Source organism: Marmota monax, unplaced genomic scaffold, assembly GCF_021218885.2.
Source record: "Marmota monax isolate L192 unplaced genomic scaffold, Marmota_monax_Labrador192_F-V1.1 WCK01_AAM20220418_F8-fsc00051, whole genome shotgun sequence".
In the NCBI taxonomy this organism is placed as follows: Eukaryota; Metazoa; Chordata; class Mammalia; order Rodentia; family Sciuridae; genus Marmota; species Marmota monax.
Genome location: NW_026695202.1, coordinates 14626991 through 14641235, shown reverse-complemented (window position 1 = coordinate 14641235; position 14245 = coordinate 14626991). Strand labels below are relative to the sequence as shown.

General features: G+C 56.7%; 1 protein-coding gene across 1 annotated transcript in view; it reads left to right on the top strand.

The window, feature by feature from the left end:
* Positions 1-10777, top strand: part of Efcab6 (EF-hand calcium binding domain 6) — a 192422-nt gene extending 181645 nt beyond the window's left edge. The window contains 5 exon segments of the mRNA XM_046429560.2: positions 3331-3561; positions 4979-5147; positions 6343-6527; positions 8911-9060; positions 10541-10777. Of these exon segments, the coding sequence (XP_046285516.1) occupies positions 3331-3561; positions 4979-5147; positions 6343-6527; positions 8911-9060; positions 10541-10663 (858 nt within the window). The 3' untranslated portion in view covers positions 10664-10777.
* Positions 10778-14245: the final 3468 nt, after the last annotated feature.

Sequence of the window (14245 nt, the reverse complement as noted above, 5' to 3'; positions counted from 1 at the left end):
AAAATCAAATATAAACGGATGGACTATTTTGTCCTTTTTGGGAATTGACCATCTTTAAACCTGGAAAATAGTTTTTTGTTTAAATTCTGTCTTAGTAGTATTATGTAACTACTCTAGCTCTTTTATTTAATGAGTGCTCAGTATATCTATTGCTAACTTTTTTAAAAAATTTGACCCTTCTGTCACTTAGATTTTGCATGTGTGTGTTATAAACAGAACATAAGCAGATCTTTAAAAATCTAAATTTATAATCTCTTCCTTTTACTTATATGGATGTTTGGTCCATTTACATTTATTGTGATTATGGTATATAGATTTGTTTCTGTTATGTGATATTATGCTTTCTATTTAATACTCATTTATTTTATTTTTAAAATATCTCCTTATTTTCTTTTGGATTAATCTTTTTAAAATTATCTTTCTAACCTTTTTGAAAGCTATGTGTCTTATTTCTGTTCTTTTAACAAACAACTGACTATTGCCCTGGAAATTTTACCATATATTACAAATCAAAATCCAGAGTTTAAAGCACATACTTGGTCCTCTGGCTTATAAAGACACTAAGTTGCTGTAGCTCTAATTGTCTCCTTGAGTGAGTTTTGTACTATTGTTATTTCATATTTTAAATATTTTTTCTTTACAAATTAAACTTTAGACTGGTTTGCTTTTATACAAGGCATTCATTCGGAATCACCTCCTTTCCCCTTACTTCTTAGACCTTTCTTCTGGGATTGTTTCCTTTCTTTGTGACGTATATCCTGGGGTCAGGATCTGTTTTTATCTAAAAATGCCTTTATTTTTGCCATTTTCAAAAGTAATTTTTCTGGTTGGAGAGCTGTAAATCTACAGTAATTGTCTCTTAACACGTAAAACAAACACATAGCATTCCCCACACTCTGGCTTTCAGGGCTGTGCTTGTCATGGCTTGGTGTGGCTTCTGCAGGACGCACCTAAGAACCGGCGCTCTGTGGGTGGGGCCAGCAAGCTCCTGGGGGGCTCTGATGTGCTCGAGGTCAAAACCCACTGTACTCGTCTGCTTCTGGTTCACACAGTCACCCCTCAGCTTTGCCTAATCTGTGGCCTGATCTATACTTTAATTGTTCAACAATTTTTTAATTATTATATTTTTTATTTCAAGAAATTCTATTTGCCTCTCATTTCAAAAATGCCTTGTCAGTTTGATAATATCGTTCTCCCTGCTCATTTTTAATACCATTCGCTCCCTTAACTACTTTATACACAACCAGGCTACGTTCTCTAATTAATAATTCTCTATCTGAAGTTGAAATCTGCTTGGCTTGTCTTTGCCAACTCCTGTTCACAGTGACTTGCTGCTTCTGTGCCTGATTATCTTTATTCCATTAAGAGCTCGTATTTGACCCGGGGCCCCTGAGTGGCATTACGTGACCATTACGAAGTCACGGTTCTGCTGCGGAAGTTCCGTGCAGGGAGCGCGACCAGGAGGGCAGAGGACAGGGAGAGTCACGTGGGGAATCTACACTTACTGAGGAAGCAGGACTGGGGGGGGGGGGGGCTGCTAGGGTAGACCAAAGTGGTAGGCGGCACCCGTAAGGTGGGTGTGGGGGTAAAAACAGAGGTGTGGCCAGAGGGGAGTGTTCAAACCTGAGACTCCAGGGCGCCACCGAGGGTGGTGACATAACTGAGATGAGACCAAGGATTGGGGGAGTCCGGTTTCAAGGCTTCCCCCACCTGCCTGCTGGGGTGCTGCATCTGCCAGAAGCTACAGTAGGACGTGAGTCACAGAGAAGAGGTCAGGGGCCTGGGAGCGCAGGGGGTTAGGAGGGCCCCTCCCCACACACCTCCAGGCCCTGCAGGGCACTGGTGGCCCAGCCGAGTGGCTCCCTCCTCCCAGGAAAGAGCAGATCCAGTCAGGGCCAGAGTTTTAGGAAGAGGGTGTGTCAGAGTGAGGATGTGTTTGCAGGTGGTGGGGACTCTCCCTGGGGCACCGAGGAAGGGTGGAGGCTGGGAGGGGCAGAGGTGGGAGGAGAGGCCCCCCTACTCAGTTCCCCAGCAGAATCCCTGGGGGCCTTTGGTGAGGCTTAGGCTTCTGGAAGTCCCAGCCTGCTGTGACTGGAGGTCCCAATGGCCTGGGGTAGGTGGAGGCTGCTCAGCAGGGCCATGAGTCGGCCTCCCATGCTCTTCCAGCGTGCTCTTCCAGGCTTCAGCAAGTTCTCAAGGTAGGAAGGGCCCTCCACCCTCCTCCCAATTCTCCCCGGGAATGTTCAGGCCACTTACTGCCAGCCTGTTGTCAGTCACACACCCGAGGATTTACTTGTGCAGGGCAAGAAGCTGTGACAGAGACTGGTCGGTGCGTGCCCCAGCCCAAGTCACACAGCAGCACACACTTGTCACCTACACCTTTGCCCCTGCAGATCAGGGTGGTGTGGCGGCTGAGGGAACTTGGGCTTTGAATACAACCAGAGATGGTCACCTTAATTTGCCATGGGGACACCCCAGTGGACACTCAGAGCAGATGGGGCTCCTGGCGAGGTCCGGGCAGCATGGAGAGGTGTGGGGTGGGAAGGAGGGAGAGCTGAGCCTCCCTGTCCCTGTCCCCGTCCCTGTCCGTCTCCCTCTGCTCTCTCGGGGCTGCTCCTGCTCAGCCTGCGTAGGAGGCTGGGCTCCACTGGGCTCAGGGCTCAGCAAAAAATCCAGCCGGAAGCTGCTGCTGCTCTTCTTGGCTCCTGAAAACCCTCAAGTCATCTAAAGGTGGTCACTGAGGAGACCCGGAGTCATTCTCCTTGCGTGGCCTGGGTGGCCGCAGCGCAGAGCCGTGAGCTAAGGCCTCCCTTTTCATCTTGTGAGAGGACGTTTTTGCCCAGAGGGTGAAATAGATTGTGGATGCAAACGTGGTGGTGGTGGTGGGCTGTCGCCCGTGAGCAGTTGGCAGAGCCGGGTGTCCGAGGGGGTGAGGGGGCAGTGAGGCCCCCTGGGACAGAGGCGGGCCAGGCTTGGATTTGCATTTTCTCCTAAAATGTTTTTATACACTGCAGCTCAGTCACTGTGACTAATCACAAGATTTAATGGCCTTAAACTGCTCACTAAGGGCCCAATTCAATTAAAAAATGTCCTGCGGAAGCCATGAATAATCCCCGCGTCTCAGCTTTCCCAGTCTTCCAGAGGCTTCCGCCAAGTGGAGGCCAAATGGATTTTTTCCTTTTTTAATTTTTTTTTTATCAACCTGGGCCTGGGCCCCTGCCAGCGACATCACCCTCGCCCCCCCCTCCTGCCGTCCCTCTGCTGCACCAGGCCCACAGGCCTCCAGCTGGGCCCCGCCGACACTGGGGAATGACTTCTGCTTCTTTCCAGTTTGACAGGCTCTGGAGTGAGATGCCCGTCAATGCCAAGGGGCGGCTGAAGTACCCCGACTTCCTGAGCAGGTTTGGTTCGGCGCGGGCAGCCACGCCACCAGTCTCAGACGACGCGACCAGGGCCCAGAGAGGGAGCAGCGTCCCCGTGGTCTGGGAAAGAACCAGATCTACCATCTCCTCGCCCACCCATGACCTGAAAGCGGGGTCGAAATCGCGGAGTCTGCCCTGCGTGAGTTCTCAGGCGGCCAGGGCCCCTGCCACCTTGCTAGACCCACACAGCCTGGGGCCAGGGTGCTCCTTCCCCAGGGTGCAGGCCACCGAGAGACTGGGCTCAGGGGAGCCTGCCACGGGGGACCCGGGAAGGGGCTTCCTGTGGAGGACTGGCTGTGAGGAGGGCAGGAGGGAGGTCAGCACGGGGGTGACCTGAAGACTCTGCTGGAGGGGCCCCAAGCTGAGGACAGGGAAGGTCTCTGGAGGCTGGAGAGACATCCGACACCTCGGTCTCAGCTCAGCAAGGCCACTTAGACTTTGGTTTTGGGTGTCGAGTCACCAGGTCTGTGTTCATCTGTCAGAGCAGCAATAGGTCACACATAGGCCTGAGGGCCCTCAGGACACCCCGTTCGCTGTGAGGGGCACGAACCATGGCAGGTTGCTATGCAGCAGAGACGTGGTCTGAGGAACTCTGGTGCCCACTGTGGCTGCGGCAGGGAAGGGACCCACAGAGGCAGGCAGATGGTGGGTGGGTGGTCTGGGCGAGAGGCCCCTGTCTTGCAGTGGGGTGGGGAGGGCGTGGGAGCAGGGTCACACCCTGGACGGTCTTCAGGGTAGACCCACAGGAGGCCGCCCAGTGTTGGCATGGCGGCTGGAGAAGGGAATGCCCACCCCAGGAGCTACGCAGGCCCTGGCAGGAAGAAGGACCTGGGCCCCCGCTGAGGGTCGTTGAGGAGGCTCAGGAGAGAGGTCCGGATTAGACGGAATTAGCTTCCCTGCCGTAAATGGAAAATACAAGGAAACCAAGAACAGCCTCCTGCTTGGTCCACATCATTTCGAAATAAGAGATATTCTGTGTTTACTAGATGGATACCTCGGGCCAATGACAGGTCAGGCCCTCATTTAGGTAAGACCTCCTCAAGGGGACCCCTGCCCCAGACCCCAGGCACGTATACCACTGGTGCATTTCAACTGTGGCTGTATATTTATTTCCCAAGCTATTTTGGCATTATGCTTTGGCTCAAATACAGCTCACTGATGGAAATGAAATTTGTCAGTTGTAGGATGTTTATCTGCTTTATTCTTCATTGTATTGACCCTACCTGTGTCGCTGCGCACCTCCAACCCCGAGTCCCCTCGGCTGGTTCTTTATTATTACCACTTACTTTATTTATTTATTTATTTATACCAGGGACTGAACTCAGGGGCACCTAAACACTGAGCCACATCCCTAGCCCCATTTTATTTTTTATTTTGAGACAGGGTCTTGCTGAGTTGCTTAGGGCCTTGCTAAGTTGCTAAGGCTGGCTTTGAACTTGCGATCCTCCTGCCTCAGCCTCCCAAGCAGCTGGGATGACAGGTGTGCTCCACGCACCCAGCTCTTACTTCCACTTTGAACCTCATTTTAAACCACCTTTTATTTCCCTTCCCAGCAGACCCCCGCGAGCATGGGGCTAGCGCCAGGCAACCCGCCCCTGCAGAACTGCGAGCCCCTGGAGAGCAAGCTCAGGAAGCAGGTCCAGGGCTGCTGGCGGGGGCTGCTGAAGGAGTGCAAGGAGAAGGACCTGGACAAGCAGGGCACCATCTCCGCCTCTGAGTTCCTGGGTGCGCTGCGCCTCTGTCCCCTTTGCCACTCCTGCGCAGGAGGCTGTTCTCCCTGGCACAAGCCCATACTCGGGGGGGAGGCAAAGGAGAGCAGGAGAGCCACGGGGGCTTCTGGGGAGTGGGCAGCCTGCACCCTCTGTGACTGGCAGCTGGAGACCAGACCTGTATCAGTGGAGAATGTGGCGCTCACGGACCAGGCAGCGAGGCAGGGGAGGGGCAGCGGCACAGTCCGGGGGGGGCCCCACTCCGCCCGCCTCCCCTCCTTGGTGTTGGTTAAACTGCTGGGACTTACACACCACTAGGTGTGGCGTGCTGGCCGCGGTCTTCTACACCCAGGAAGTGAGTCGGACCAGCCGCTTAGCTCTTCCTGGTAACCCTGCTGACATAAGAAGTTCCCTCAAGACCCTCCAACACGGTGCACACTGACTATCACAACCAAGGCTTAAAATGCACAAAATAAGGTGTCATTTAACAGCACATCTGAAAAAGTACTCGTAAATTAAATAGGAAAATATGAGATCAATACTAATCAAATACTATGATGTTGATCAAATGCAACATGTTTTGCTAAAACCAAATCAGCAAAACTGATTTTAATGCCCATTCGAGTTGCCCTCAGTTTTTGAGTTAATTCTTTTGATTCTGAGCATGAGGCACCCTAATTGGTGCTGCTGTTCTTATGGTCGTTGTTTTTCTTCTTAACCATGAACTTCCTGGTCAGTCACCGATCCATTACTCCCAGGAGCTTGCTAGGCTTAATAGTGCATCCAAAATTCAATACTGACCCACGGCCAGTCCTTCTGCATTCCCCTCCCTGCTGTCGCCTACTGCAGGTCGGGGCACGGGGAGTAGTTCCACAGATCGTAGATGTCATTGGAATGAAAATGCAGAGCGTGCAGGTGGTCAGGGCCTAACAGAGTCCCCAGCGCCCGTCAAGCCCCCTCCCACAGCCGCCCCAGCAGCCTCCCCCTGCTGCTTGCACCAGCCCCTCTCCTGACTCCCACAGTACCCTGTCCACCCACTGCCACCACAGCTCTGGTGACAGCACAGCGGGCTACCCAGGACCGTGGGCCTCTCCTGGGGCACTGAGTCTGTCGTGCGTCTGTCTGCCCGGCCGTCCACCCACCTGAGCTCTGAGGCAGGGGGGAGGGTGAGCGAGGGGACCGCCACCGACGGCCTGCCGTCGTGTCTGCAGCCCTGGTGGAGAAGTTCAACCTGGACATGAGCAAGGAGGAGAGCCAGCAGCTCGTCCTCAAGTACGACTTGAAGAACAACGGCAGGTTCGCCTACTGCGACTTCATCCAGAGCTGCGTGCTGCTGCTGAAGGCCAAGGAGACTGCGCTGATGCACAGGATGAGGATCCAGAACATGCAGAAGATGGTAGGAGTGCAGCTGGGGTGGGGCGGGGTGGGGCGGGGCGGGCGGGATGGGGCCCCCACTCTGCCACCAGCCAGGACTCACTGCCAGATGTCCCTGGCCTCTCTGCCACCTGCCCACAAACCTTGCTCAGAGGTTCCTGGACCCGTGACACATGCTGAGTGCGGCCTGACCCCATCTCCTCTGTTACCCAAAGGCCCTGCAGGGCAGCTCTGGGTCAGGGCTCAGCCTGGAGCAGGGCAGGGTAAAGGCGAGCGTCCGCCAGGCTTCAGGGACGTTGAAGACAACTCAGAGACTTACTTCCTTGTAAATAATTCAGAGATCTCCTTTCTCTCCTTCTGGAACCACAGAAAGGCCTGGAGCCTGGACCTCGGGTCCTCGGGTCCTGGGAAGAGCTCAGGTAGCTCAGGTAGCTCTTCCCAGAGCCGTGAGGAGGGAGCATCAGCCTGACACCAGGCACAGTGTCAGCCACTCACACGGGGCCCTGCAATGTGGGGCGGGGTGGCAACCACCAGAGACAGCTGAGTGCGCCTGGGCGTGGGGTGGGGCTGGAGGACCCCTCACTCCTCACGGAGTTCTCCCTCTGTTCCCTCAAAGGGACCCTGCAGACACTAGGTGGCACCCAAGGGCGCGGCTCATAACTCTCAGCTGTGTGCAGTCTTCCACTGACCCTGGCGCCATGCGCGTTCGCGGCCTCTCCTCCCGCGCACCTTGGGCAGGCCTCCCAGACCTGGACCAGGAGGGACCCCAAGCTCCTCTGCATCCTCAGTGGCGCTGAGTTAGATGACAAGTGCTGCTGGCGACTCAGGGAACAAACACTGAGTTCAGTCACTTTGGGACTCAGCTGGAGGGGCCCTGCCCCACCCACCCACCCACCCCTGGCAGCCAGCAGAGGTCAGGGCGCACACTGCCAGCACATGACTTGGTGTCTGCCCAGCTGCATTGGTCGTCTTGTGCAGAATCAGGGGCCCTCTTAGCGGAGCTTCCATTTAAACAAGCAGGGCCCGTGTGAGGCTTAGGCCGAGCTCATGGAGGGGAACTCAGGTTGGGGCGTCCTCTGGCCAGCTCAGCTCTCTGGTGAGCGGGGAGAGGCCACAGGTCCCAGGAACACAGTTGGGGACCATGGAGACCACGTGGCCTGAGAGGCCCCTACCTCCCTCCTTCCTCCATGCCCACGACCTGTTGCCTGGCCTGTGAATGAGCGAGGTCTGCTGGCCGGAAGGCCTGCGCGGAGTGGCCAGTGAGAGTGCTGGGAAGAGCGCGCTGGGCCTCCTGAGCCTCCCGAGGAGAGGCTGCCCAGCTTCCAGAACTCATCTGCCCTCCGTGTGGCTAAAAGCCTGTGACAGGTGCCCTGGGACAACCAGGGAGAGCGGCCTCGTGGCAGATGGCCCAGCACAGCCCACTGCTCTCCTGGCCCACCCCAGGCTCCACGCCACGCTTCACAATGGTTCTGCCCTTCGCGCCCCTGGGAGAGCAGCCCCTGCCCACCTGACTCGCTGTGGCCCTGTCTCAGCCCATCTCCGTCCCCTCTGGAGCTGCCGCGGCCCCACCATAACTGAGGCGCTCTGGTGACGCTTCTTGCAGAGAAGGAAGAGAGTGGGCTTTCCAGCCTCTGGGCATCTTCTCTGCAGCCTTCAGCAGCGTTGAGCCCGCTGGGGAGATGGCCCCGGGGCTGCTGGTTCTGGCACTGCCAGGGTCACGGGCCAAAGAGTGCCACAGTGTCAGCACACCGTGGAGTGATGGGAACTGGACGTGGGACGAGCCACTGAGCCCAGAGCCCCGTCCTCGGGGTGCATGGACCCACCGATTACTCAGATTAGCAGCTACCAAAGCTCTGGGGATCTGGGGTCTTTCCATCATAGGCGCTAAGTGAAAGCAGTTTGATCTGCTAATTTGTTTTACATAGCGCCATGTTCAGATTAAACTGTCCCCAAAAGTGTTACTCGTTGCTGCCGACACTCACCTCTGTGATATCCAGACATGTGTTGGGCTAAATCCTGCTAAAATATCCTGTTTCCAGTCAGTGGCGCCTAAGCGATGCTGGGGCGGTGTGCGCGTGTGCTCTAATTGCTGGATGGGACCACAACCGGGCGAGGTTTTAGACTCCTTATAATCTACTGGAATTCCCAGGGTGGAACCTCTTTTTTCTCAAACCATCTTGAAGTTGACCTGGCACCCGCCAGGCCCTCACCTGCAGGAGGGCATGCGGCCTCCTGAGCCTCCGTCTCCTCCTCTGTGACCTGGGGGTAGGAGCTCGACCCCCTTCACAAGGTGCGGGGAGGGCCGCAGGGGTCCATGGCAGGCGAGGACAGCCACCCCCAGGGAGCTCCCACCCCTCCTCCACCTGGCCCTGGGTGCCTCCCTCCCAGCCTCCCTTGTGTTGCAGAAGGAAGCGGGCACAGAGTCGTGCTCTCTGTACATGGTGCTGCTGCGCATCCAGCCCAAGATCCTGCAGTGCTGGCGGCCCATGCGGCTCAGCTTCAAAAGCTACGACGAGGGCGGGACGGGGCTTCTGAGTGTGGCTGACTTCAGGAAGGTGAGCCCAGCTCCCAGGGGTGGTGGCCTCTGAGCAGGACCCACCACCCAGCATCAGTGGCCAGAAAGCTCAAAACAGGGCCCCTGTGCTCCCACACAAAGGCCCAGGTGACCTGCTATCCCAGCCCTCGCCCCCTGGGGCTGGTTACCTGGGCCCTGTCCACCTGCCCCTCCCCTCAAGCTCCAGTTCCTCCTGAGGGTCGCCCTGGCCTGCATCCCACCCTGCAGCGCCACTGCCCTTGGCAGCTTCCTGTGGGCCCCGCCTACTGCCGCTGCTCCTGAGCCCTGGCGGGTGCTGGGCAGAGACCCTGTGCTCCATCCAGGCCCCTGCCGCTGGGCCTCGTGGTAGACCCAGAAGAGAGCAGGACACAGGCCTCCCATGCAGCCCGCACACAGTGGGGCTGCGCCATTGTGCTCAGGCTGAACTGAGCCCAGGCCAGCCCCTGGTCAGCAGCCCTGCAGCGCCTCCACATGGCCCATGGCCACCTTCCCTGGGGCCAGGCACAGTGGCAGCCAGGGTTCTCCTCTGGCCATGAACGAGGAGCAGGAAGGAGGGCGGTTCTCTTCTCCCCTCTTCAGACACTGCCCTCAGCAGAGGAGGAGATGGGCACAGGCAGAGGACCCAGCCCTGCTGAGCACTCGCTGCTTCATCCCAGGGGCCCGACAGCCAGGCCAGCTGCCCTCCGCCCAGGGGTCTCCTCTTGGAAACAAACCCAGACAAAACATAGATAAGAATGGGTAGCCTAAGCTTTATGACCAGAATCTGTCTCTTGGGATTTGTGGCTGAAGGTCCAACTTGACTTCCCTCCACCTCAGGGAGTCCAGAGCTGGCATGGTGGCTGGACGGTCATCAGGGACGTGTTTCCATTTACCACCCTGGATGCCTGGCTTCCTCCCCCAGTGCCAGCTCGTGGTCCAAGATGGCTGCTGGAGCCCCAGCCTCATGTCCACATTCCAGAGAGGAAAGGAGGAGAGGAAGAGGACCTGCGCCTTTCCTCCAGAGCAGTCTCGCAGAAGTTCCAAATAGCATTCTCCTTTCGTTTTCTCTGGTCAGGGGCCTGGCTGCAAGGGAAGCTGAGAAGTGGTCCCTGATAGTGGGCCACAGCAGCCTAGAAGATAAACAGGTTCTGTCACTGGGGCAGGGCAGTTGGCTCTGGGCGGACAGATAGCTGTCTCTGCCATAGGCTGCATCACTGTCCCGCCCCGGTGGCTGCGTCCTGCGGCCCACCCACATTAAGGCCCTGAGGCCAGGTCTCCCCACCCCAATCCGCTCCTCCGTCTGCTCACCCTGCCTGGACATGTGGCCCTTCAGGAAGGTCGGGGTGATTGGCCTGCAGCCCGGGAGAGCCAGGGTTTCCATCCCTTCCAGTGTCACACCCAGATGCACAGAGGGGCCGCCCTGGGGCTGCGTCCTGTGAGGCGTGCCTTTCTGGGAGGGCTGCAGGCCGGCCTGGGTGACGGTGGCCTGCTGTGCCCCGCAGGTGCTGAGGCAGTACAGCATCAACCTCTCGGAGGAGGAGTTCTTCCACGTGCTGGAGTACTACGACAAGACGCTGTCCTCCAGGGTCGCCTACAACGACTTCCTCCGCGCCTTCCTGCAGTAGCCTGCACCCAGCACGCACAGCGGGCCTGGCTCTGGCCCAGGGCTAGTGAAATAAGGGCATTGAGGGGGCCCCTGAATTTCCCAAAACCTCTCCTGAAAGGAGACCTGGCCAGCCTGCAGCCCTGGTTTGGCAGGCCCTGGCCGCGGCTGGAGGCCTCTGCAGGCGGCCTGGGCAGCCCTGCCTCGTCTCCTTCACTCACTGGTTTGAGCAAATAAAAAGTCTTCTTGAGGCTTTAGGTGTTTTAAAGCTTGAAGTTTCTGGAGGTTTTATCCACAGTCACCTGATGGGCAACCTCCTCCAGTCCGGCCCTGTGCACTGCCACCCGAGGGCTGCCGCTGGCTCAGAGGACACCTGCTGCACCGTCTGTGGGGCCACGTCTCTGTCCCTGGGGCCTGCGTGCTGCCTGCAGGGTGCCTGCTCGGGGACGCTGGCCAGCTGACGTCTGCAGAGCAGCCCACCCCACGTTGGGCCTGGTTGCACCCTGGGCTCAGCCTTTCTGAAGCCTGGCCCAGGGGTTGTTGGTGTGACAGGTGACGAGCTCAGAGAAGTCTGGCCTGCTGCCCTCCTCCCCCTGAAGTGAAGCAGCCGAGGGCTGGGGCAGGTTGCAGCCTCTGGAGGCCTTCAGCCCACCGCCAGGGTGACCACCTAGGGTCGGCGGCAGGCGCCCCGGGATAGGGAGGAGGCAGGTCCTGGCCCCCAGCTCCTGGGGCACTGGCCCCCAGCTGAGGTGACTTGGGCCAGGCAGGGCTGGGGAGGCCCCAGGTCCAGAGAGCCCTGGGCCAGGGGAGCTCTGGGAGAGCCTGCTACAGGGAAAGCAGGAGCAGCCGAGGCAGAGGCCCCAGAGCCGCATGGGGCCCTGAAGCAGGGGCCCCACAACCTGGCTGCTGCTCTCAGGCCTTGCAGGCCCCTGCCACTCCCTGCCTCAGAGTCCTTGTCCATGGAGGGGGAACACGCTCTGACCCTGGGCCCTTGGGAAGCACTGTTGCCGGGAAGAGGCTTCCATCTGAGATAAGGAGGGACATGAGCACCCACACACCGGGTCCAGGCAAGGACTGGAGGACAGCAGCTCGGGCGTGGGCAGAGGGGCAGGGTGGGGCCAACGTCCAAGGAGCACAGGAGAGCGCCAGTCTCTGCCCAGCACTGCTGACGCATCACCGTCTGGGCTTCCCCTGGTATTCCCACTTGACAGGTGAGGAAACTGAGGCGTGGGAAATCGACTTACCTCACACTCACAGTGAGTGGCTGCCCAGGCCAGTGCTGAGGCCCAGATGACAGTGTGTGCTGTGGCCGGGTAGGTGTCCCCTAAGGCCCCGTGTTGCAGGCTGGGTCTCCACCCATGGCCCTGATGGGAAGGGCCAGGAACTTTGGGATGTGGGCCTAGCAGGAAGTGTTGAGGTCCCTGGGACTGTGTTGCCAAGGGGTGATGGGACCGCAGCTGCTCCCTCTTCTCTCACCTTTGCTTCCTGCTCCATCGTACACTCCTGCCATGAAGTGCTGCCCACCTCAGGCCCAGCCTCCTCTTCATAAGCCGGTTGTCTCGGGTATTTTGTTACAGTGCAGAAAGCTGACTGACACAGCCTGGGGCTGGGATGGCTGCCTGGAGGAGGGCGAGTGGCCCCTGCCCAGAGCCTCCTGCCCAGCACCCTGCTGCTGCAGCCCTCCCAGGGCCTTCTGCCCTCTTCTGCCTAGCCCCATATTCCTCCCAAGGCCCAGCACTGAAGTCACCCGCATCGGGAGCCTCTGTGGCCTCCGGGCAGAGGCAGTGTCACAGGCAGTGTCTAGCTTCATCCCCCGCACCACCTTACAGGAACCCCGAGCACAGAGTCCACCAGGGTAAGGATGCTGACCTTCCCCGCCCACCTCATCTGCCCCACAGAAGGTGCTGTGTCTGACTGGGCACAGCTCATCCCTTTCTCAGAAGGAAAGCAAGCTGGTCTCTGGGCAGTGTCAGCCAGTTAGTGACAGGGGCCTCTCTATGACTGACAGTGGTTGCTGGCTCCTCATGGTGCTGAGGGTGGCCCGGAGGTCAGACCCCTTCGGTTGGATGCATCTCCCAGATCCTAGGTCCTTTCAAAAGTCCTAGGTCCTTTTGGCCAGCACTGCTGGTGGGACACCTGGTGTGACATCTTCAACAGGATTGAAACGCAACTTCATCTATAAGATGAATCAGGTGACTCTGTGCTTTTAGTGAGCTCTGGAAAGAAAGTTTTGTAGCCGAAAACTATTCTTCTGACCCCCCAAATTGGAAGTGTGTTCCTAAACTTGCAAAATGACTTAATACAGTCCCCGCCGTGGTGGCGGGTGGGCTGCTCTGGCCAGGCCTCAGCACTAGTGGCCCTGCCTGGGTGCCTGGCCCCCACCTGAGTACTGGGCTTCGGCTTCCTCTGACTGACACCCACAGCCTCACAAGTGGCATCTGCGGCTTCTTCCACCCATTCCTCAAAACTCAAAGCCCTCCCTTCCATGGAGCCGCCCTGATTTCCTGAGGCTGACATCTAGTCTGGCACCGATCAGCAGTCTTGTGGGTCCATGATTTTTAAGGAATAAAGATGGAGAAGGAAGTAAAGAAAGAAAACAAGACCAACAACAGACCATGTAACCTACAAAGTCAAATATAATTACCATCTAAATTCTTATGAAAATATCTGACTTCCAAGAACAACAACAACAACAAAAAAATGAGGCATCTAAAGGCAATTTTAAAATATAGTGTGTGGAGAGAGAACTTCATAAGAATCAAACTTAGATATGACACAGGTTTTGGAACAGGTTTGGGGCCTGGGTGACTGGGACAGGAGAAGTAAGGTTTTCTGAGGAGGATTCCAAGAAAATAAAGGGGGAAGCAGCCATGCCCAGAGCTGAGGATAGGAAGATCATTTAGGAACAGAAAATAAATTCAAAATAACAGGTTGATCTGTTACATAATGGAAAAGGAAGACAACACACACGATCATATGTGATTGGCATAAAACCTCAGAAAGGAATCCAGTGGAAATGCTCGAAATGAAAATCATCGTAACAAAGCTAAAGAGTGCCATTGACAGACTCAGCCCCAGATTTGGCACAGCCCAGGGAAGAATGAGTGAATGTGACCAGGTCCATAGCAGGGGCTTAAAGTGCAAAGGAAAGAGAGTGGGGATAACATAACGGAATATCTAAGAGCTAATAGATACCCAGTGCGTCTCCTAAGGGCAGGAGCCTTGAAGAGTCACCTCAGTTCCCTCTCTGTCCTTAGGACCCAGCCTAGGGGTCAGCACTGGTCCTGTGTAGACCTCATCTTGGCCTCTACCTCTCCCTCTGATTCTGCCATATTGATCTGTTTTTTTGTTCCCTGCAGGGACTTAATCTGTTTCTGCCTCAGGGACTTGGCACATGCCATCCTCTCCGCCTGCAATGATCTTCCTATCCTCAGCTCTGGGAATGGCTGCTTCCCCTTTTATCTTCTTGGAGTCCTCCTCAGAAAACCTTACTTCTCCTGTCCCCGTCACCCAGGCCGCATTACTATCTCACTGTCCTCAGAGCCTCCCCATCATCTCCAAAGGGTCTTGTCCTTTCCTGCCCCCTGCCCCCCAGGAAGCATGC